We start from the raw sequence: 23,448 nt of genomic DNA on the forward strand, positions 1-23,448 counted from the left end.
CGTCGTGAAAGGAAACCGTGAAAGTAAACCGTTGTAAAAAAAAAAATCTCTTCACAACAAGATTTTAATCTCCAAAGAAAATTCATTGGGGCTGGGCTTAGGCTTGGGGAGCTCGTCGGCAGGGAGGTTGATCTGGGAGACAGGACATCAATCTGAGCAACGGGGACCTCGATCTCGCCAGCCGGGAACTCGACTCGTCAGACGGATGGGCGCGTGCCGTCCGGCGAGCAGAGGTAGAAGAAAGAGCTTTTATAGACCCATATGTGGGCCCTGCTACTTTTTTCAATTTAATTGTTAATTTGTGCTGACTTGTTTAATCGCATGTAAGAAGAAAATAGTGGAGTGGCTCCTTGCTTGTTGAAATCATTGCCACATCAGTGCACCTTGGATCAAAATCGGGGTGAAAATCACTTGATGATGAAAGATATATGGTTTTGTTAGTTTGGGGAGGTTCGGTAAATGGTACTACAATTGAGAGAACAAATTCAGATTTTTAGGATAGTTGATGGAAGCAAAATAGATTTTTTTTCAGAAAATAAATAAAGACCTGCTTACTCCTGAAAGATTCTCCACGTGACCACGTATCTCTCCCGCTACCTCAATATCTCGCGATTCCCCGTTGTGCTGATCGGCTCGCCGCCTCCACCTCCACACGCTCCTGCCTCGGCGGCTATGCGCCGGTCACCACCTACCAGTGCTCCCTCGCTGTTGGTCGCAATTCCCGACCTCGACTTCCACCGGCGATCACCTTGCCGCACCAGCGATGGATCTACTCTCCGACGTGTTCTAGGAAACATTGCGACCTCCTTATTCTTTCTCCCCTTTCCTTTAAGTTTTAAGTGCTCTACTGCTCGTATGTGGATATGTATCGAGGAAGTTAGGAAGAGGAGGAGGAGCAGTCTCCGTGGCTTACCTAGATGGATCAATTCGGACCAGGATCAGATGCAGTTACAACTGCTACTGCAACTTAAACAGTAGCTGCATCTGAGCTATTCAAAAAATAAATAATGGCTAGGATGAGAGTCCTTCTTTTCCCTCCTTTTCTCTTCACCTATTGCTTCCGGCTGCTATTTTTGGAGGGAAAAGGCAGAGCAGAGAAGGCTTGGCGCCATCTTCTTCATCCTCAGACTCTAGCACCAAAAGCCAGGATTAGGTGCAGATGGTGTAAATATTACAATGCAATTAACACATGATAGCCCATATCACCTCATTTCAGCAATAATTTGAATTCTGCAAATATTTTACTGTAAATTGAGAGGTTAATATTCTCTAAATTTGCATTCACAAAAGAGCATACGCTTAACACAAAAAAGCATATGCTAAACTGAGATCCATTTACATATACCAATGTTCTCTATTCCTATTTCCATATAGGAAAGCTTGTATCACCCAAAAGCAGACTTTATCATGCCTTCAGTCCATGGCCTGCAAACAAAAAAATTAGAGCTGATAATTTCTTGATTCAATAGAACCTAGATAATTCACTTATACTTACATCAAAGTTTTGCTAATTTTCTTTTACTGTCTTTAGCTTTTATTTTCGTTAGTAGTTTATCTTTTTACTAAAAGTTGATCAGTTTTAGTATCTTTCTATATCTCTTTTGTTGTAAATTGTTAAACTTGTAAATGGTTAAAAACTTGTAATATGATTTAATTACTCGCTCTTTATTAAGCTAGTTATGATTGTTTATATTGAAAAGATATGTGTTCCGATCTTTGTCACAAAATACGTGTCAGGATTATCAGAATAATATTCTGATTAATCATTGAAGTTGTGATTATATAAATGATTGACTTGATGATTAACTAGAATATTATTTAGATGGTTCTCCATAGTCTTTCCATTTATGTAAAATCAAAGTACCCAAAATATCACACAAATATCTAATTACACTATATAAAAATAAAAAAGAAATTAAAAAAATCGGCCATAAGCTATACTTCTAGCATACATTGGTGAGTGGTGACTACTAGCCTATTACTGGTAGTACTTCTTTGATAGACTCACGCCTAAACGAATTGGGATCCTCTAATTTCAACGACTTGTAAAATTAGATGACTTTAAATTTTTATGGACAGTTGCATCACAGATGGATGATCTGAATTTCATACTATAGTGTATGATAAATAGTAAAATCAGAACAGTAAATTCATGTAATTGAAAACATCACCTTTGGTACAGTACTCAATGTCAGATTACTGCTCACCATCGCATATTTTAATGTTTATCCGTGTGGTGGATGATCCGGATCCCACCCAAACCCTGTGGTGGTGACTTGTGTACCCAGCCTTTCTCTGCCCCATCCTCTGAATTACAGTAACTCCGTGGTTTTAACTTTTACGACGTTACATGTCTCTTCGAGCTCCCCTCTGAGCCGCTCCTCTCCCGTCACGTAATCAGCAGTGTCGTAGTGTACGCTCCTGCCGGCCCGCCTGTGTGTCTCCTGGACATCCTAGTGACAGGTCAGTTTTGTTTATCTGCTCCTCAATTAGCTTCTTTGTTCTTCTACTACTGCTAATGCGGAGCGGTTGCCAGCAACCACTGCGCAGCAGAGTAGCAGGTGTGGACTGGCCTGTGCATGGGTGCTGCAAATTATTGTGAATTATTGTGATGGTTGGTCTTATCACTTATCATACCAGAATACGGATTATATATCTTTCTGAAGATTTTTAGCTTATCATGTGACGTGGCTCCCTTTTTATGTGCCATGCTGACACGAGAGCTGGGCAGCTGGTGATTGTGCTTTGGTGCATAGTGGTGCATTGGCTTTCTGTCGATTCTATATTACGCCGCTTGTCCCATTGTGTATCATGGTGTCGATGGCGAAACATATTCAGAAATCAGAACCTGAATTGATGGTTCCTGTATTCATCTCTTTTGCCGATTGATCTAAGATGGGGACAATAACGAGTGTTACTACCCAATACTTCCAGACTCGACATACATGTTTTAGATGAAGAAATTACTATTCCCGGTCTTGTATCAACGATAGATCCAGACGTTAAGAATATATATAACTATTTTTATAAATATAAATATTTATATCGAGATCGAATGTCGAAATCAGTGAATAGGTTTCATCCTAATAACCTTAACCAATTAAGTTATGCACACTTCAAAATCACTGTGTCAGCTCGTTCCTTTCTCTGCTTTCGGCGACAGCAGGTGTCTGATTGGTAACAGCAGTGCAGCACACACATGCACGCCATACAGTTTTGGATCTCAGCTTCGTGTGATTCAGTACTACACTCGCCTTGTATGCAAGTTTCGGACGCGTAGGGTGTATTTAGTTATCCGTATTAAGATATCTTAGTTTTGTTTGCGTATATATTTTTATGAGAATGTTATTTAGTTGCCTCTATATATTACAATTATACGGTTAGAGTCTGGTACGGTGAATACGTTCAAATTGAGTTTCTTTCTGAAGCTCGATCTAAGTAAATGTATTGCACCTGATACCGTGCTACAAAGAGCTCACTTATTAGTCTTTGGTATATAGTTATTGCATCCGCTCATATAAATAGCTAAACACTTTCACATAATTATTACATTCATAATTGAGAGTTATCGTATCCACCTATACACAATTAAACACTTTTTTAAGTTATTATATCTGTTTAGTTTATTTCTACTTATTTAGAATATAAGTTGTAACTAAAAAAATCCATATGGGCATCAAACACACCCGTAGGGTTTGGTTTGATCTTCGCGTTCAGAAGATCCTTGCGAGAGGAGGAAGGAATCTGCAACTAGCTTCTTTACTCTTCGCGATCAGCCAGTCAGGCAGTAAGTAATGCAGTGTCTTTCTTTCCTTCACACTCGCTGACATCTTCACATTTCCGCGAAGTGTTGCCAGTCCTGAGGAAGTAATGTCACGTCGATTCTCCTCGTTTTCTGCGAAAGGCTGTCTCGTTCACTGTCAACTCATGTACTCCACAGATTTACTGCTGTCTTTCTTCCGGATGCTCTCGTGAGACAGGCGTGTCTTCCTCGTGTTAAACATCCTTGTGCACCTGTGATACATACCCTAGGGTGCCGAAAATTGTCATAGGAACTGTGCGATTTAAGGTCCATGCTTCTAAAGAATGCTAAAGAACAGGTTTGAGTTCCACTCCTTTTTCAGCCAAATTTATCGCCCTTTTTCTAGTAGCATTGCCATTTTTTTCCAAGGGCTGGTCCTGGTCAGTGGCACAGTTCGTCCAGAAAAGTCGGAGATGGTCAGCCCCCTGTATAATACTCATTGGGGACAACCCATGACGATGAGTATTTAGTAGTAGTACATTCTCCATCTCACCAGATCGAGTCGGTCCAAGAAGAAGCTTGCCACAATCCTTGTCCCCAGTTACACCATTATTCAGGGGATCCAAAGCCCAATCGTCATGGTTCATCAGATCAGAACGGAGCCAAGAACTTGACAAGATTGGACAAAATTCTGGAGGCGGCAACTGGCCAACCTGAGCAATGCAGCCCCATTTGGCCAATTATGTGGATCAGTCACATGGATTTGTACTGGATTCTCATTATCACACCGGGACAGATCTCTGCAAATCGGACATGTACAACCTTTCAAGAACTCCACCCCGGGGGGGGGGGGGGGCAGCAACCAGGCAAGGACTGCTTATTTGGATCTAGCCTAGCTACAGCATTGGCTTGAATGAATCTACACAGGTAAATAACTCATTTTCCAAAAATAATCTACAAAAATAGCAGCTTGTTCGATGATCGATTATGGGCGTCGACGATGGTTGACAAGTAGGATGATCATACGCAAAACCCAAATGAATGAATGCCGAGAAGGAATGCTACGGCTTGTCGTCGATCTGTTCACTGCTATCCGTTCTCCGGCGGCCCATCTTGCCGATGGACGAGGCGATGCTGCCCATGAGGCTGCTGGTGCTACCCCCGTCGCTGCTGAGGTTCATGGCCCGGCGAGACCGCCGGTGCCTGGGCGACTCAAGCTTGTTCTCCTCCTCGTCGCCGTCCCTCGTCCTCGTCGCCACCACCAGCCGGGAGATGCCGCCGCGGCAGAACGGGCAGGTCGGCAACGGCTGGCACTGCGTCGCCGGGTTGGGCTTGGTGTGGCAGCACAGCGCCAGCGTGCACGCCGCGCACATCTGGTGCCCGCACTCCCGGACCTCGATGGCGCATGCCAGCTCGAAGCAGATGCTGCACGCCTCGGCGTCGCTAGCCTGCACGGGCACAGCGCTCTTGGAGTTATCAGTCTGAACACGATCCGGGTCATGGAGACATGGCTGCATGCCCCGAGATTAAGCTGTCGATGCAGCGCATCTCCTTTTTCATGTGCAATGGTACAATTGATTTGGATAGAGGCGTTTGAATAATGCTGAGTTCATATGGATTGGCGCAGTTGCTCAGATATGCAATGAGCCAATCGTGCAAATGGATGTGCGCAATGCTGCCCGATGTTTGACGAACATGTGCCGGACTAGTCATTACCGATAAGCACAATGCTAAATTAGTGCCAAAAGCCTGTGGTAGTAGCCATCATGCTGACAATTGCTGGTTAAGCACTCTTAAAATACTCTCTAACACTTCTCAAGATGTCATTTATCTCTCTTGGATCAAGATAAATCTTTATTTATAGCACTAGTACGTTTTGGTGCAATTAACTCTGCTGAAACTGTAAATCGCGCGCTAAACAGCTGCTATGATGAGCACTTGGGATTTGACTAGTCCAAGGTGTTAGGATGCCGTGAAGAATAACAACAAAACGAAAGATAATATGCAACTTTGCAAGGGAGGACTCGGGATTACCTCAGAGATGGTGGTGTAATGAGCACCGTCATCTGAATGCGACGGCGATGGCAGTGAATTCTTTGTCCCTTTCAGAATCCTCTTCTCCCTCTCCCTATTGGCCTCCATCAGAGCTGCCTCGAGCAGGGCCTTGGCGTCCGGCTCGAGTTCGCTGATGAACTTGAGAGCGGCAGGCCAGACCAGGGGCTCTGCGGATGACGGGTTTAGCAGCGCTGCGCACGCGACGTGCCCTCGCTTCAAGGCAACCTCGTACGGAATTCTCCTGCAGAGACCAATCCACGTAATCAGTATGAAGCGAAATAGACTGACGAACACAATTGCTTCCGAATTACTGAAGTCTGAAGGCAACATTCCATCGGCATTTCAACGTCATGTATGGTGTTCAAAGAAAATCTCACTCACCCAACGGAGTCTCGCTGGAGGCGGTCGGCGCCCCAGGAGAGCAACTGCCGGACGCAGTCGAGGTTGCCGCCGCGCGCGGCCAAATGCAGCGGCGTGCTCCCGGGGAATCTGCAGGAGCGCGCGCTCAAGTTGAATATATCACATACTTTTCCACAAAAGGTGCGATTTTTCACATAAAAATGCGTTCTTTGACTTGAGAAGAATCCTCACCCGAAGGCGCCACTGGACGCGGACACGATGGCGCCGTTCTCGAGCAGGACGTGGACGCAGCGGCGCCAGCCCTGCCTCGCCGCGAGGTGCAGCGGCGTCGCCCCGGTGTCGTCCCGCACGTTGACGAAGCGCGCGAACCCCCTGCATCGCCACAGCCGAGAACACATTAGCAAAGAGCCAAAGACCAGCGACGGAACGGTGTCTCCGGGGCGAAGGCCAACCAGGATTCCGACACCGGCGCGGACTTCGCCGACGAGAGGATGGCCCAGAGGCAGTCCGCGTGGCCGTAGTACGCTGCGTAATGCAGGCACGTCCGCCCGTGCGACGAATCGAACATCACAATCTGCACACCCAAACGGAAACAGTATTTAGTAGCCCGACTCCATGGATCAACAACTGCAAGTTGCAACCACCAATACGGTGTCCGTGAGTCTCACATTGGCGCCGGCGTCGAGCAGCCGTCGCACGCAGTCGGTCTTCCCGTGCATCGCCGCGAGCATCAGCGCTGTCTGTGGCCAAAGGCCCGAAATGTCAGTCAGGCGGGAGCGACAGAGAAGAAAGAGGGGAGGACATGCGCTACGCGTGAAGAAGCAGCAGCAGCAGCGTGTAAACCTGTTTGTGGCGGTTAACGACGTCCGGGTGCACGCAAAGATCCAATGCCAGCGAGACCACCTGAAGAAGGAAAGGAATCGCACGCTGCAGTTAGTCGCCCGCGGCGGCAAGAAACCGGAAGAGGAGTGGGCGGCTCGCGGCGAGACTCAGAGAGAGATCGAGGGCTAAGCAAGGTGGCCGGCTTTGGTGGTTCTGTGCTTCCTACGTACCTGGAGGTGGCCATGGGCGGCGGCGATGTGGAGGGCCGAGAGGCGGTCGAAGAGCGTGGTCCTGCTGAGCAGGGAGGGGCGGGAGCGGAGGGCGGCAGCGAGGCAGCCGATGTCCCCGGACTGCACCGCGCCGAAGAAGTCCACTTCCTCGCTGGGGCGGCCGCAGCTGGCGCCGTGACCCATCGCCCCCCTCAGCCGGGGCCTCCGGCGAGCGGGAGGAGAGGGGAGGGGCGGGGCTCGCTGACGCACTGTTCTGGCCCTGGGGATAGTACGGGGACGGGGGCGTGGAGTGCTTCTTAATACTGCGTGCGCTTTCTTGTGGTTTTAGAAGGTTTCCCCCCTCTCTGATTGAGCAATTTCATCTCGCGGATAAATTCTTTTTTTTTCCCATGCAAAGATATTTTCACCGAAAATCTTATCCAGCACTTGGTCACTGTCGCCGTCATAAAAAAATCTTCCTGCGTCGTATGATAAAACACTTGTGTACGGATACGTGCGCGGTGAGAAAACTAGGAGTTAGGACTCCTACGCGCTGTTACTCTCCGGTACGGAATCGAAAGTTTCTCGTTGTTACTTACGGATAGAGCTTCCTAGGTGGATAGTGCCATTTATACTTCGGATACGCTCATACTCATCCTTTCTTGTTCCATAATCCATGGTGCAGACATGCTCGGGCATCTTTACTAATCCGATACCTACACGGCTAGAATTGATGCGCTCTTTCCAATAGCTCGCAGCCCTTTCCGTAGATGATCCTTTGCACCTTTGCTTCGGGCACTCGTGACCTCGTCTCAGCTGCATCGTCAAGCGGTCCAAAACAAGTGCGCGTGCGTTCCCCTGCCACATTTGTAGCTACGGCTCGGCTACAGCACGTACCGGTCCACACGACACGAGGGTTACTCGCCTGCGTTCCTACGCGTGCCGCCCGGCCGTGACCACGGGACGAGCACGGGCACGAAGGGCAGATGCAGACGCGCGCAGGGAGCGAGCAGTCGCGGCCCGTGCCGTGAGGTGCGGCCGTGATCCCGTGAATAGCATCGCTGAACCGCTCGCGGATCCGCACCTGCGTGCGCGAGCGCATCCTCCGATCTCCGCCGCTGCGCGGGCGCTTTCGGCAAGCGGTATCTTGGCGTTGCATATATGCAACGTTCCACCCCGCGAGAAAGTGATCCTTCACAGCACACGTTTTTGCCGTCCCCGCACGCCATTACCTGCGGAAGAGGTTTTAGATCGCCGTCGGTGCGAGCTACATCTTGTCCTGCCTTTGCGCATCGAATGATGCAGGCTCGATTGGTGATGGGGTGAGGAGTGAGTTGCTCAGTTTAGGACAGTGCCGGCACTGGTACGGGCTTCGAATAAACGTGAAAAGATTTCATCGCGAGCGTGGTCCTACCAAAGAGCAGTTGTGCTATCCGTGCACGCTGAGACAAGCGCTGTTCGTCCTGCGGTCTGGGCCCGGAGCACGGGTGTACTGGTGAAGAAGGAAAGGCGTCTGCGGTTAAATGAGATGGTTTGTACTGCCGGTTATGGCCCAACAGGCGCATGCTGTGGTGTGGGATGGTTTGTTAGTTGTGCCTATAGTAGAGCATCTTCTTATCGTTACGTGTTGGGTCTGCTTGTACAACTGAGCTGCTGAGTGTACCAGGCTTCAGACCAGCTACTCCAACCATACATTCTTCAATTCTGCGAGAAAACAGTTATGCACCTGTGCTAGCTAAGGCTTCTCGGAATCGTTGAGAAATGCTCTCTTGAGTTTCAACCAAGTCGCAAATTCTAAAACTGTATGTAATTCCCATACCAGATCTTTCCCGGCTGTACGATGGCCGACACAATCAGTTCAGCAGAAGTCCGAACCGCAAAATCCTCCGGATTTTGAAACCCCAACAACCTGGGTGCTCTCCAACCTGCAGTTCACCAAACACACAGCCGGCGTCAGACGTCTGTCTCGGCGGGCGACCTGCTGTGGATTGGTGCTCACACTTCAGCCCTCGGGGCATCGCTAGGCGCAGGCACAACCCACAAGCCAAGATAGAATGCCACGGCCGGGACAAGCACCGGGCCGGGCACGGCGCCGGCGCGTCACACTTCACGCCTGCCTGCGTCTGCTCCTGCGCGCGTAGGTCGCTCGCTTGTTGGGGACTGGGGGGGCGCGTTGCTCCGCTTTCACCGTACCGTGCGGTACGATCGTGTGGGTGAATTTGGTGTCTCCTGCTTGCCAGTCTCCGCAGCGATTTCGGCGTTCGCGCGGTCGCCGCTCGACGTGTGTTCGTGCTGTCGAGCAGAATCAGGCTGCGACTAGGTAGGCCGTGGGCACAAGCTACCACCTGATTCTGATTGTCGTCTAGACTCTAGACTGTCAGATTCACAGTAAATGTCCCCCCCCCCCCTACGAAATGGAAGAATGCATAGGCATAGGTTCTACACAACTCGGAATCCGACACATGCAATGTATACATAAGCGTAGATAACATATTAGATTTTCAAGTAGACACGGTGCAATATGATAGATGCTTGCCTTGCTGCCCTAGCTGCTGCTCATAGCTACCCGAGTCACGATCACCACTGCGGGAACCTCCGGGGACAGACTCGTTCGCCTCGCTCGCCGGGTCGAAGTTCCCTGAAAGAATAACGCGTGCAATGCAATGAATGTTATGCAAAGAATGACGTTTCATAGTCTGTGACAACAGTGTAAAGCGCCGTCCCCCCCCAAAGAAAAGATACATGAGGCCATCTCCAGCAGCTATCTCAAATTTTCATCCTCAAAAATACTATTACAGCATCCTCTATTACTATTACAGTATCCCTTATTTTTTTTATCTCCAGCAGCTACCCTATTTACTACATTCTACTCCTCTTTTTCTCTCTCCGGATCCGTTGTCAGCCTCTGTGAACAGTACAGCTACAGTACAAACGTTGTTTTCTTCCTTTGGGCCGACTGTCAGTCTCTATGAGCAGCCGAATCTACAAAAATGCCTCCTCTGCTGGAGATGGCCTGATAAGAGAATGAAGCCGTTACTCTTTGTTGACTGTGGCGACTTCACCAAACCAGCTACGTTCTCTACAAATCTTTCAAAAATCTAGCCCAGATCCGCACTACCTTCCCCCTCCCTGCTGCAGATCTGTTCTTCGCCACGACCCTCTTCGCATCCCTGCTTTTTCCAACCTAGCTCACCCCCTCCTTCCACGTTCTCGCGGCTGGAGGTTACCGTGTTTGGATCGGCAGTTGCTTCGCCTGCTCCAGATCTGGGTCCAGCTCCGTCGCTGCTCTCTCGGTCAGATCCAACAGCCTTAGCGCACCTTCCGCTCCTTTGTCGAGGCCGTCAAGGCAAGGTCTTCTGATGTTGATGCCCAGGTCTTCAATGCTCCTCCCTCCGCCCCAGAATCGCGCTCGAGAGTGCTTGTTGTTTCGGCGTCACCACCAAGCGCTTCTGGAATCGGCACCTGCTCCGCTACTGAGGATCAGTTTCCCCCGATCAAGATGTCCACGGGCACCCCAATATGCCCAGTCAGCTATGATAGCAGATCTCTCTCAGGTGTCTGCAGATCTTACTCTGTTCCATCAACGCGTGCGGGTTCTCCGGTCTTAACTCGAGCTCACCAGCCCCCCTACTCCCTCGTCCATGCATGTCATTCATGAGGAGGCACTTGGCACATCACGGTGTGGTAGAAGGCGGCCGGGTGAAAGTGCTTTTCATGAAGCGGCCATTGAAGTCTGTCACAATCCATCCCCACTGCAACCAGAGGTGAGGACTTACAACCACCTTTATCCAAAGGCAGGGTGCGATTCCAAGATCGCCCGCCCGCCGAATCCTCTTTTGCAGCAGTGCGTGGGGCTCGAGACAGAGGTTTTCCCATCAGAGATTGGAGGACGATGAAGCTAAGATTCTGGTGGTGGAAAGAAAGCTTGCATTCAAAGCCTCTGCCCACCTGTGGCCACACGGTAAAGCAAATGCAGAGCTCAAGTTCAGCCAGCTATCTGATAAGGTTGCAGGGTAGATGTTTCAATTGCCTTACTTCTGACCACCGTGTTGCTTCTTGTCGTGACCCTACAAAATGCTAGAACTGCAAAGGCTCCAGACATCACTCCAGTGACTGCAAGTCGTGAGATCCAAGTTCACGCTCCAACCACCTCTCCCACACAGAACAGTAGCTCCTTCCTAAGCTCACCCTTCTACCTCCACCCCCTCCCTCCAGTGCTGTCTCGGCTCCTTCAACGCTCCCGCTCGACTGGCTGGCAACTCCTGCTGTCCCCTCTGCGATGGCAAGCTTCCCTGGTGACCCAACGGCCAGGCCCCTCGAGGAGTTCGTTGCGGTGGCTGCAACGGGTGACATCGAGCGGCGGAAAGAGATGCTCCTTGATAGGGCAACTGTCTATTGGTTGGCGGGGACCAGACTGGATATAGAGCTGTCTGTCCTCTCTGATGCTTTGATGACTATTTTCCGCATTGGAGTGCAGGACTGTCAACTGGTGAAGCACCACCCGGAAGACTTCCTCATCATCTTTGCAAGCAGACGCGTCCGAGATGAAGTCGTCAACGCTCATCGCCTACCATATCGGGGCCAAGACTTCTACTTCACAGCTTGGAGCAAGACAAGGTATACCGACTCGTCCAGCTGGTGCTTCCATGTCCGGCTGTGCATTGAGGGGCTGGTGATCGAAAGGCATTGCTACGCTGCACTACGTTGAGGAGCAGTCAAGAAGGAGGGAGCACATGTGCACATATTACTTGTGGGCCTGGTGCAACAATCCTAATCTTATCCCCAAGATTGTTTGGCTGACAATCACCAATGCAGATCAAGAACTACAACCTACCTCCGTTCCGCTGTACCAAGTGGAGATTCACCAGGACGCGCCAACAGACGTCAAGGGGGGACAATCCTACCGGCTCTTCATCCATCTTAAGGTAATCCAAGATTTGGCTTTTCTCGCTGACAATCCTCCGGACCCTGCTATAGCAATCAGCGTTGGGAGCGGCTGCTGGACTGGCGGCACGGGTCTCCTAATGGTGGTGTGCAAGCGAACCACATCCCTCAGCACCCCTGCCACAGCGGCGATGACGTTCATCGAGACCGCGATGAAGACACCGACGGGGATCGACTCCCGTGCGGCCTCCGTCGCAATCGTAGCCGCTCCCTTTGGTCGCGCCTCTCGTGCCCTTGTCGTGACAAGAGCAGCGTTGTCTGCGGTGGGGGAGACCACGGCCAATACGGACATTGCCGGGTCGGCGCTGCCTCCCCGCTTTCGACCTTGCCTCCAAGGAGTCCTGTTCATCGCCAGCACCACGGTGTCGACAAGAGACTTTGGCGCAAAAAAGTCACCTTTGCCTCGCCAATGGCTACAGTGTGCGTGCCACACCATCCGGCGCTACATCGACTAATAGCTGGAGGTGCCTCGGCTCCGATTGACCTCTTCCCCAGCATGGCGTCTACCTTAACACCTCAGCACCTTTTCGATCATATGCTTGCTGAGCTGGACTCCTTCTACTCTTCTGCAGGGATCATCTATCAGCCGTCCAGCCTGCTCTCCCCGCTGGTGGCGTCCATGTCCAGTTTCCCAGCTCATGGCTCCACTACTGGGATCGCGGACACCTCTGTTGGGCTGCATGCCATCTCCGCTAGGCAAGGTGGACAGGCTTCTCCAATCGAGGATGTTGGGCAGCAGTGGCTTCTCCATCAACAATCGACTTCACCGCCCACATCCCAGCTCATGACTCCATTACTGTGGCCGTGGCCATCTCTGCGGAGGCACCAATCATCATCGCTGGCCACGGCGGACATGCTTCTCCAACTGACGCTGAAGAGCAACAGCAGCTTCCCTAATAGTTGGCGCCTGCCCCGCACAGCACCTCAACTCTGGCCACCTTCGATGTGGCCATGGCCCTCTCTGCTAGAGAGGCATCTCCGTTTCAAGTTGTAGAGCGGTAGGTATCCCCGGTGTTACCATCAGAGCTTTCCTCTGTTGCCGCTTTTCTTGAGTCAGTTATGTTCCCTTTAGAACCCTCCGTTATCGGCGCTCCTCTGACTCCTCGCTCAGTTCCTGCAAGCTCTCCTGACACAGCCACAGATTTCACTCCTAGGCGAAGCGATAGGCTTGGTGGTAGAACCTCTTCGGGCAAGGGCAAGCTGCAACTTGCATAGGAAGTCCTGGCCAAAAGACTGGGGTCGCTTGAAACCTTAACACAATCAATTTCTGATCCCATGCTCTCTTATTTGCAGCTCTTCGAGCATCCACTCACCAAGGAAGCCTGTGAGGTCATTAAAGCCCTCATCGACAAGGGAAAGCACCTCCCAAAGAAGAAAGGAAAGGCCAACGTAGCGCCCACTGATCCCGCCATGGCAGTGGGCAACTTGGTGTGATGCGTCACTCTCCGCAGATCAGGCGGTCGCTAGTTCATGCCATGAAGTGCTGGCTACTCTCCATCCGCCTCCAACCCTAGTGTTGTGCCACCAATGTCAAGATGCAGTCATTGGTGTCTCTTTGTTTGTATTTTGCAAAGATTAGCAGTCATGTACGCCATGGTTCTGGTGTTGTATACTTCGCTCAAGGCTATCATCACTGAAGTCGTTTTCGATGTGGTTTGTTCTACCTGGCTCCTGCTTTTGCCTAGAAGTGGGATCGGTGGTGTGTCTCACTGCCTTGTCCTTCCCGCTGCCAGGTCCTCCAAAAATTAGTTCTATCAATGATGGCCGGCTTCTAGTTGCTACCCTGTTTCTTCATGTCACAACGTAGCTGCAAAATCCTTTGTTGGAACATTTGTGGCCTCAACATGCCCGCCAAATGTTTTAGTGTGTGCAATCTTGTTACGTCGTCTGCAGCAACCATTGTATGTTTCCAAGAAACCAATATATAATCTTGGAACAATGCCATGGTTGCAGAAGCTCTAGGTCTGCTTTTATAGATAACTTCGCTCAACTTCTGGCTTCTGGAACTAGTGTGGAGTGATAATTGCCACTAACATCAATATTTTCACTATCTCCAACTCGCACTCTACAGACCATAGCATCTAAGTAACGGTAACCATGCTTGCTGACAACTCCTCTTGGTCATTGACTTCTGTGTATGGGACACAAACCAACCAGGAAAAAGTGGATTTTCTGCATGAGATCACTGAGCTAAAATCGCTCATGAGGGATAAGTGGCTAATTGCGGGATATTTCAATCTTATCTGTTCAGCGACGGATAAAGACAGCCAAAGACTCAATCTCCGTCTCATGCGGCTTTTCAGGAACACTATTGACAATCTCCAACTCAAAGACCTTGAACTCATCGGCCGCAAATTCACCTAGAGTAACAAACAAGATCAACCAACCATGACCATGATAGATAGATTCATGTGTATTGTAGCTTGGGACCTGCTCTTCCCTGCCTCTTGTTTACAAGCTCTCTCTTCCAGCGACTCAGACCATGCACCGCTGCTTCTAACTGGGGAGGCAGTGTTGCTGCACCCTTCATCATTCCGTTTTGAATCCTTTTGGGATAAAGTGCCCGATTCCTTGAGACGGTCCAAAATGCCTGGGCCCAGCCAGTCTATGTGTCCAGTGCTATTTTGTGTTTCCATGTCAAACTTGATAGAACAACGAAGGCCATTCAGAGATGGACATGAACCAACATCGGTGACCTTAAACTCCGCATTACCATTGCTAGAGAGGTGATACTCAGGCTTGACGTCACCCAGGAATCAAGGAACCTTTCAAGTGACAAGCTAGCATTGCTGAGGTTCTTAAAAGGTAAACTGCTCGGCCTCTCAGCCCTTGAGAAATGTCATGCACGCCAGCTATCCAGACACACCTAGATTGGGAAATCGGACAAGCTCCAAAGAACATTGTGCCACTCATATTTGCAGCATCCTCCATAAAAAATTTCATGGTGAAACAGGAGCTTTTGCAGCACAGGTGGCTCAGTTATGTCGGCCAGATACAAACCGAACAAAAGCTACTCCAAATCTCACACCTTTGGGCCTTGCTGGGGGGGGGGGGGCATGTACTCCAACTGGATTATCAAGACACTATAGTATGGCATTGGCAAGCAATGGTACATACACGGCAAAGAGTGCGTACAAAATTCAATTCGTTGGGTAGATAAGGAAATTCAATATGAGCCCAGTTTGGAAGGCGAGCGTTGATCCGAAATGCAAAACCTTCTCCTGGGTACTCCTGCAAAACAAGATCCTCACCGCGGATTACCTTGCTAAAAGAGGTTGGTCGGGCCAACAAACTTGTCATCTTTGTGATCAGGAAGATGAAACACCTGTGCACTTAACCAAAGATTATGTGTTCACTCGATAGGTATGGCTCAACTGGCTCTGTGGTTCCAACTTCCAATCTTGCCACAGTTCTCTGCCTTCATAACCACAAAGGGTTGGTGGACTACCGCATCCAGTCGAATCGATGCACAACTACGAAGATCTTTCGACGAGCTGGTCATCAGCTTTTGGTGGAGTATTTGGAAGGAGAGGAACAATAGAACGTTCCAAAATGTCGAATGTGATACCATGCAAGTTGCCAAGTAGATCAAGCAATATTCCGACCTCTTCCGTAGCACCATGCTTGGTTGACTGTTGTTCTTGTTTCGCTTTGTTGCTTTTGTTTTTGGTGGAGTATATGGTTGGCTTCGTGGCACAGGAGTCGCCCTGTGGAGTGGGAGCGATGTGAAGGGCACGCTACGTAGTTTCCCTACTCTTGTAGCGAGGTGAAGGGCGCCCTTTGTAGTTTTCGTGCTCTTGAGTTCTATGTCTTTTCTTTGTCCAAACTTTACTCCTTCTCTAATAAACTCGGCAAATCTCATGTCGTCTTTCTCAAAAAGATACATGATAAATGGTAGGAGCTTGATCGCATGATTACTCCTTTGTTAATTTTTTCGGAAAGAATCATTGCTGGTTTGTTATCTCAAAAGGTATAAAAAGGTTACTGCTACTTTGGAGTGCCAATGATTAGAAGAGCATATGACGCATAACTGTTAGCATGTCCAACCTGGGACGATGTACAAAAGGCTAAAATGAGAAAGGGGTAAAAACTAAAGATGGCCGGAGGCTACCACAAAAGCTTTCTCAATGATCATGGTGACGCACGATTTTAGCACATGTAAAACCTAACCCCCCCCCCCCTGATTGCAGTCTTCTTTCCGTCTCAACCACAAAAGGAACCACATGCTATTCGAGTGCAACATATGTTTAGCTGCAAAAGGCCATATACTAGCGGTATTCTGGAGTAATATTTTCTACTTGTACCCTCATACTATAGGTGTAGGATGTTTAGATGGACAACTTGAAATAGCAAAGTGATAACCAATGCAAGATGGTGGTGATTAAGTAGCCTATTCCCAGACTGGCTAGGCGGCTGTTTTGTCAACACCACCTAACGTGTGAGTACGTGACATGTCCACCCTACAGCCTAGCCGCTCTTACCTTTAAAACACCATGCTATAGTGTGCACTAACATATGTGCATATGTAGAACCGAGATAGACGATTAGATGAGAGTGAATAGGCGAATTACAATTTTCTTGTGAAATATATGGTCTACTCGTTGTTTACCCAACGCTCCTTAAAAACGCACAAACAGAAAACATAAACTTTTGAGAGACAAAGCAGAAAGAAGGTTCTAAGGCAACATGACTTCACAGATGGAATATGAACCATACACTATATTCAAGACCATTCCATGTGACGTTGTGCATAAAAGCTTAAAACTTGAACAAAGAACAAAGCAAAAGACAGTCATTGAAAGAAGCAACTTTTCAAGTTGATAGTATAAAAAGTAAGAGGATTTAAGACTCTCTCAAATACATGAGTAAATAAATATTTATACCTCTAGCAACAAGAAGAACAATTTTCCAAAGTTAAAAAATTGCATATCAAAGGCAAAAATGAAAATAACAAGAAAATCATAAAAATTACACCGAAGGCAAGAGAACCAAAAGAAAGAGACTAGAAAGAGATGAACACAAACTCATGTGAGAGAATAAATTTTATTAAATGTAGAGATCAGCTCTATTTTCGACATATTACAAAGTTATTTCTCTCACAAAAACTCTAGCCTATGACAAAGACTAAGTCTATCATCTCTTCTCCTCCAAAACCGATCACTAGGCTCTCAAATAGCTGGCTCAAGACTCTCCTACAGTTCTACCACTCTATTTATAGCCTTTAGGAGTTTTCTCGACCCTTAAATTTTCTTGTTCCCAAAATACCCTTCACTAGTAGTGCACTCCTACCTACCACTAGGGTATTTTGGTCCAGATTTCGCTCCTTCTATCGAACGGCCACGACTTCTTCATGACTTAGCTTCACATCGATGCAAACTTCATGATGATGCCACGTGACTCTCTAGTCCTCCCACGGTTTTGTGGCCAAATTACAGAACCCTAGCACGCTTCTCAAACCGTGACTAGCCGTCACTTGCTTTGCCTCAAGCAGGCGCTCCGATGTCGAAGCATATAATCCGTCTTGCGATCTTAACCGTTGGCAAGTCTCTCCCGCTCTTGATCCCTCGGGCCGCCTTGTCACTTGCACCGGCATCCTCTTCGCTTGACTTTGTCAATACGTCATCTTCATCCTTCTCCATCCATGCTTTGCTTGACATCCACGTGTACCATTAGGATCACCCTTGACTCCACCCGACCTCCTTGATCGTCTGGCACCAAGCCTCCTGCTTGGCCTCGATCATTTCGCTGTCGACCACCAAGTTGCATTCATCACCCACACACCATAAAACCAGCAAACATGTTTTCCGCTCCAAACCAACTCTAGATTAGCTCAAAACAAAAATCCTCAGTTCAAAGCACATTCTACAGAACTCTATAACATCGGATGCTCCGGTGTGCTTTTCTGGGACTGAACATCGGACCATCGGGTCAGTATAGCTCATTTTACATGCTGAAAGTTTTGCTCTCTGCAAATATTTGTCTAGCGCAAAACTCCGATGTACACACTCTAATCATCGGAGCATCCGGTAAGTTCAAATTCTCCAAATCACAAGCTTGTAACATCTCTGCAAATATCATTTCAAAATAAATTACACGTCAGTTTTATTTTAATTTTATTTTCCAATTTAGATCCGAAGTAGCAACAATAGCTAGGCTGTGAGGAAGACCAGAAGCTACGAAGGAGTTAACTTTTAGCTCTGATTTCTAATATTTTTTATTAGCCAAGTAGATGGTTATGATTAAAATAAATTAAAAGTTGTGAAGCCATAGCTAACTATAGTCAATCTAGAAAGGACAAAAGACCGTACTGCTTCCACTGTTACCACTTACCACTAGCAACTAACTCTAAAGCTATAGTCCGCGCACTGCACACGTTCGACGAAATGCCCCCACGAGCGCACCACTGAGATTCGCTTCGCATCTCCTCCGATTCCTTCCCCCCTCCCGCTCCCATCTCGGCCCCCGCCGGGATCAACGCCGTCTCGCCGGGGCCCGGCTGGATCTCCGTGCTCGAGCCGCCTTGATGGTCCTCGGGGCTTCGCGGCGATGAGCGGGCTGGCGTCGGGGCTCCACCGGCTGCGGAGGTCGTCGGCGCCATGGGAGGTCCTGTGGTCGGCGCTAGCGTCCTGCGGCCTGGTGCTCTTCTCGCAGCTCACCGTGGCCATGGTGCCGCGCCTCTTCCCATCGCTCTCCCTCCTCGCCATGCTCCCCATCGCAGGTCGGTGCTCTCGCTTGCTTTCCCTTTGCGTTACTGCCTGCGGGCGGCCCCTCTTTACCGCAATTCTGACCTCGCTCTGGTCGCGTGTTGCGTTAGGCCTTGTGTTCCTCGCGGCTATCGTGCTGGGCAGGCTGTGGAGGAGGTTCATCGGGGTGGCGGCGTCTGCTCCGCTCTTCGTGCTCTTCAACATCCTCCTCATGTGGGGTGTCTACGTGTTCGTAATCCGGAGAGGTGAGCTGTTTGTGCATTGCGTTAAGATTTCTTGCTAATGCAGCGCATTGGTAGGATGTCATTCTGATGGTCTCGATTTACTGTGGACATTTGCTATTTTGGTCATGTTACATTGATTTGAGTGGAGCTGAGGACGTTTCCTGGTTCTGGGTACTTGGTTAGCTCGCTCGGTTCCCATTCCATATAACCGAATCTCTCAGTTAAAACAAAGAAAAACAGAATTAAGGTACTCTTGGTTGACTTTGGCATTATGAATGAATTAAGATACTCTTGGTTGACTTTGGCATTATGAATGTACCTGATATCAATAAAAGTTTGTAAATTTAGGTGAAAAATTATAGCTTTATGTCACAAGTTGGCATGTTCAGCTATACCACTTTTCCAAATTTAGAAACCCAAGTAAACCGAAATAGCTGAACGGATTAAAATTTTCAGTTGATTTTGTTCGGTCGGTAGGAGGTAATTTTATGCTCCATACCTTGAGAGTAGCATAATCTGAAAACAGATTTGTCCTCAACTACTTACACATGTAGTGCTTCCAGATAGTGCAATTCAATTGAAGGGGTCAGGCATGGACACACTAAGCTCAGTCGATTTCTGCTCACCCCTAGTTCACGGTGAATCAGAATGCTTGAAGGGGTTGAGTATTGACACACTAGTCTTGGTCGGTTTTGTGCTCACCCGTAGTTCCTGGTGAATCGCAATCTTATTTATCCAGAGACATGCTGTTGTTGTTGATATATTAGTACTACCTCCAGTCCAATTTACTTGTCGTTTAGCACATAGGCACAGTCTCCTATATATATCTTTGACCATTACTTTTCTTAGTATACATAAACAAAAGTAATAATAAAATTTCAATGATATAGAAGCACTTTTGCGTTGAATTAATCTATTGATTTCATTCTCATGTGCCAATTAAGTATTTTGATGCAATTTTATTAGTTTAACTGTATGCATTTTTGGACGCCATCTTTTTTGGACCTGAGGTGCCATAAATTGGTCTAGGAGCAGGATATAGGAACTGACTGTGTGCATATAGAAAATTACCTTAATAATCCTTCAAGTATGCATAAATTTGTTGTCTTTTATGTTGCCATTTGGGATCAGGACATGGGAAATGAGTGTCTTTATCTTCTTCTGTTATAGTAGATTTGTAATTAGTCAAATATTTTGCAGACACTACTTCTCTGCTGGACATGCTAATAAATGCTGAGTGTGCACTGCTTCTGTGGGGACTTTACAGGTTACTTCCTCTTCAGGAACTTTACTAGGATGAGTGAATTTTCAATATAGTTGTGCAATTCGAAGTTCGAGAACTGATGCCCTTTGCATACCACCACCTTTAGGATGAGTGCTTAGTTTGTACTTTTTTATTGCAGAATTTTGTCTGGTGATCCTGGCATTGTTTCTTGTGATTCTTCATATCTAGAGGAAGCTGGCTGCATGGATTTTGTGGAAGCTATTTATTCGAGTGAGGTGTTAAGGAAGTCTAGTTTTAAATGAAGTTGCTCCAAGTTACTAACTTGAATTATAGAGTTCTTGTATTAAGTTGTTGACACCTTCTGTACTTTTGACGTAGAAACTCCCAACGCTCTCAAGGATCAGGCAGTGTAACTGCTGCAAAGCGAATGTTAGGGGCTATGACCACCATTGCCCTGCGTTTGGTACTTGCATAGGTATTATATTCCATTTTTGCCATGTGCTAGTTTAGCCTTTCTTGTGGCATGATAGTTGTATGTACACATTCTAATCTGCAGTACATATTTTGCAGGACAGAAAAATCATCGGCTGTTTATGGCCCTTTTGACAGGATTTGTTGTTGCTGAATCAACATATACAATGTGCTCAACAAAATGTATGATATTTGTCTCCTTGCTCTCTGAAATGAATTGTGGGTTTTCTCCGGATAGCAGATGTATACATGCTTTAACAACCGTGGCTGTTTCTTATCTTGCTAACAAAAGTATTGATCAGCTATTTATTATTTTTTATAGATTTTCAAGTTTTAGGTAGTCAAATAGTTTGAGACCTATGAATTTTTGTGTTCACAACTGCTTTTACGTTCTGTGCAGATATCACCAGATGCATTAATTCAGGAACTATTAGATCTGAGGTAACTCTATCCATATCTTATTTTGTATACACAGCAAGCCAAGGCAATTTTTTTGTTAGTTTTTCTTGTTCGGTACTGGTTTTGAACATGCTCTTCAGCTCTCTTTATCAAATAAGACTTACACTTGTTAAGTAAATGTGTTCAACCGTGCTCATTAGTTTTTACTGCTAAACTACTTCCATGGATGAGTATATAGGCACAATGGGTTCATTTATATGTTTTAAGGAGTACTTTCAATAATAATAATTCAAGTTAAGTTGACCATGCCATAATGGAAATCCATATTTTGCATCTCAATATCGGATTATCTGTGTGAATGACCGCAAGATTCTTAGTTTCTTACTGAGGATACTCATTTGCTTTACAGAATCCTGTATCTCTAAACATTGTAATCAGTACAATGCTCTTCTCCATCCTCCAAGTGCTCTGGCAGGTTTGCTCCTAGCCTCTAAATCTAACTATCGCTTTTTGTGCTGCGCATTTATCCACGTACTTGCATTGCATGCATCAATGTGACAGCTTGGGTGCAAGCGTTATGAACGTGTCTAACTTGTCAAAATTGTGGGCCTGGCATTAGTTGCTTATGAGATAGATTGATCGAGATATAATTGGTGTTTCATCTCTAGGAGAGCTTCAGAAAACAATATATTATGAGTTATCACTGGCTCGTTCTGATGGTCCCATAAATCATACTTGGTAAATTATGAAAAAGAAATGCATAGAAGTAACGTTTGAAAATCTGCAGTCATACACCGCATGAGATCAGTACTGGTGGGTTTTTTATGTTGTTGGTTTTTCGTGCATTAACTGTACTGAAAACTACTGTGATAAGAAATTACAAGTGGCCAATCTGGTTGGTATTGATTCACAACATGTACAAATGTAAACAATAAATAGTGTTTACATGTATACATATTCTCAGGCTGTGTACTGAAAGCATCTGTAACAACAAAGAAAAACACATTCAGCCCCACAATCTTGCCATAGATACACTGAAAGCATGCCAAGAGAAATAACACTACAGACTCTTAATTATTTTGACCTATTTGCCAATATTGGCCAGAACGTCTAAAATTTTCTGCTCTGCTGCCATATGTTCTGCATTTCTTTGACAAAATTTGGAATGGCCGTCCGTTTTTGTAATCTGTCAATCAGTTTGTTGTCCCTTAGCATTTGAAGACAAGAACGCCTCCTATACTATGACTGTCTACGCCTATACCAAATGTGCTGATTATAACTGTAGTCTTCATGCTGTATATTATATGATCTGTGATGCCTTACTAACTGATTATAACTTGTTTATTTCTCATATATCTTGTGATTCATTTTGCTGCTCTGTTGCCAGATTGTGTTATTGATGTGGCACATATATTGCATCTGCTTCAACATCAAGAGAGATGAGTGGGTAATGTCAAATTTCCCATGCTTTGGACTCTTTCTTCATCAATTGCAGGTCTTCTCGTTTGCTGTTTCTTGTAGCTAAAAGGTGAGATTTTCCGGATTAACTGGAAGAAATACCCAGAATTCCTGATGAGGGAACATCCTCAATCAGGTGCTTTACATGTCCTCATTATGGTTGAGCACTCAATTCCCTACTGGTTTTTAACATGGTACTCGTATGTCCTTTTGCCCCTCGAATGCAGATTCTGAAGTCAAATTTGCGAACCCATATGACAAAGGCATGCTTGGTAACATTAGAGAATTTCTGAAGCCAAAATGATATTAAGGCAATTTTGAGTACGAAGACCCGACCTATTTGAGCTTAAAACGTGGGAAATCTAATATGCAATTCGTTGGAGCTTGCTTGTCTTGTTACTTCAGCATTAGTTGAGATTCGTTGTTCTGGGCATCATTTGGATTCTGCTGGCTGGATTAATACGCAATTAGCATTCTTTTGAAAAGTTGCTTTCACTGGGCGTGAATTGTAAAGAGGAACGCACATCTTGCAACTCTAGAAATTCTTTTCTTCATATGGAGTTCACATCGTGCTCCTGCAACCTTTTTCTTTCGTTGCTCCCAAAGTATAGTGTACCAGTAATGCCAAAATTTGGCACTACGAAATTGCTGGCCACGAGGCTGCACCGAACGTATCTCAAGTCCAAGCTTCTGCCTGCTGTACCGTCGCCATGCCATCCTGCTCTGTGATGCAAGGTTCATCGTCAGACAGAACCGGCACCCACCACGGAAAGGAGTATGGCATTTGTGCCCCGACGAGCAGTAAATATCTCCAGCCAGCCTCAGAAGGCGACGT

General features: G+C 47.0%; 2 protein-coding genes across 3 annotated transcripts; one reads left to right on the top strand and one right to left on the bottom strand.

The window, feature by feature from the left end:
• Positions 1 to 4,482: 4,482 nt before the first annotated feature.
• On the bottom strand, positions 4,483 to 7,534 carry LOC133912176 (E3 ubiquitin-protein ligase XB3-like). Its single transcript, XM_062354783.1, has 8 exons — positions 7,210 to 7,534; positions 7,001 to 7,060; positions 6,826 to 6,897; positions 6,610 to 6,731; positions 6,389 to 6,529; positions 6,179 to 6,286; positions 5,777 to 6,038; positions 4,483 to 5,190 (listed from the first exon to the last, which is right to left on the bottom strand). Exons 1-8 carry the CDS (start codon positions 7,390 to 7,392, stop codon positions 4,804 to 4,806), a joined length of 1,335 nt encoding a protein of 444 aa, XP_062210767.1. The 5' UTR covers positions 7,393 to 7,534; the 3' UTR covers positions 4,483 to 4,803.
• Positions 7,535 to 18,434: 10,900 nt separating this feature from the next.
• Positions 18,435 to 23,178, top strand: LOC133912178 (palmitoyltransferase akr1-like). 2 transcript variants are annotated; one of them, XM_062354787.1, is made up of 11 exons: positions 18,435 to 18,850; positions 18,947 to 19,081; positions 20,261 to 20,327; positions 20,464 to 20,560; positions 20,664 to 20,760; positions 20,856 to 20,939; positions 21,157 to 21,197; positions 21,565 to 21,630; positions 22,543 to 22,602; positions 22,689 to 22,749; positions 22,841 to 23,178. In XM_062354787.1, exons 1-11 carry the CDS (start codon positions 18,679 to 18,681, stop codon positions 22,915 to 22,917), a joined length of 957 nt encoding a protein of 318 aa, XP_062210771.1. In that variant the 5' UTR covers positions 18,435 to 18,678; the 3' UTR covers positions 22,918 to 23,178. The 2 variants fall into 2 exon arrangements, with proteins under 2 accessions (XP_062210771.1, XP_062210769.1); XM_062354785.1 differs by lacking the exon at positions 22,689 to 22,749 and having other exon boundaries at positions 18,437 to 18,850; positions 22,543 to 22,683.
• The last annotated feature ends 270 nt before the right edge of the window (positions 23,179 to 23,448 follow it).

This window comes from Phragmites australis, chromosome 3 (assembly GCF_958298935.1).
Source record: "Phragmites australis chromosome 3, lpPhrAust1.1, whole genome shotgun sequence".
NCBI classification, from domain to species: domain Eukaryota; kingdom Viridiplantae; phylum Streptophyta; class Magnoliopsida; order Poales; family Poaceae; genus Phragmites; species Phragmites australis.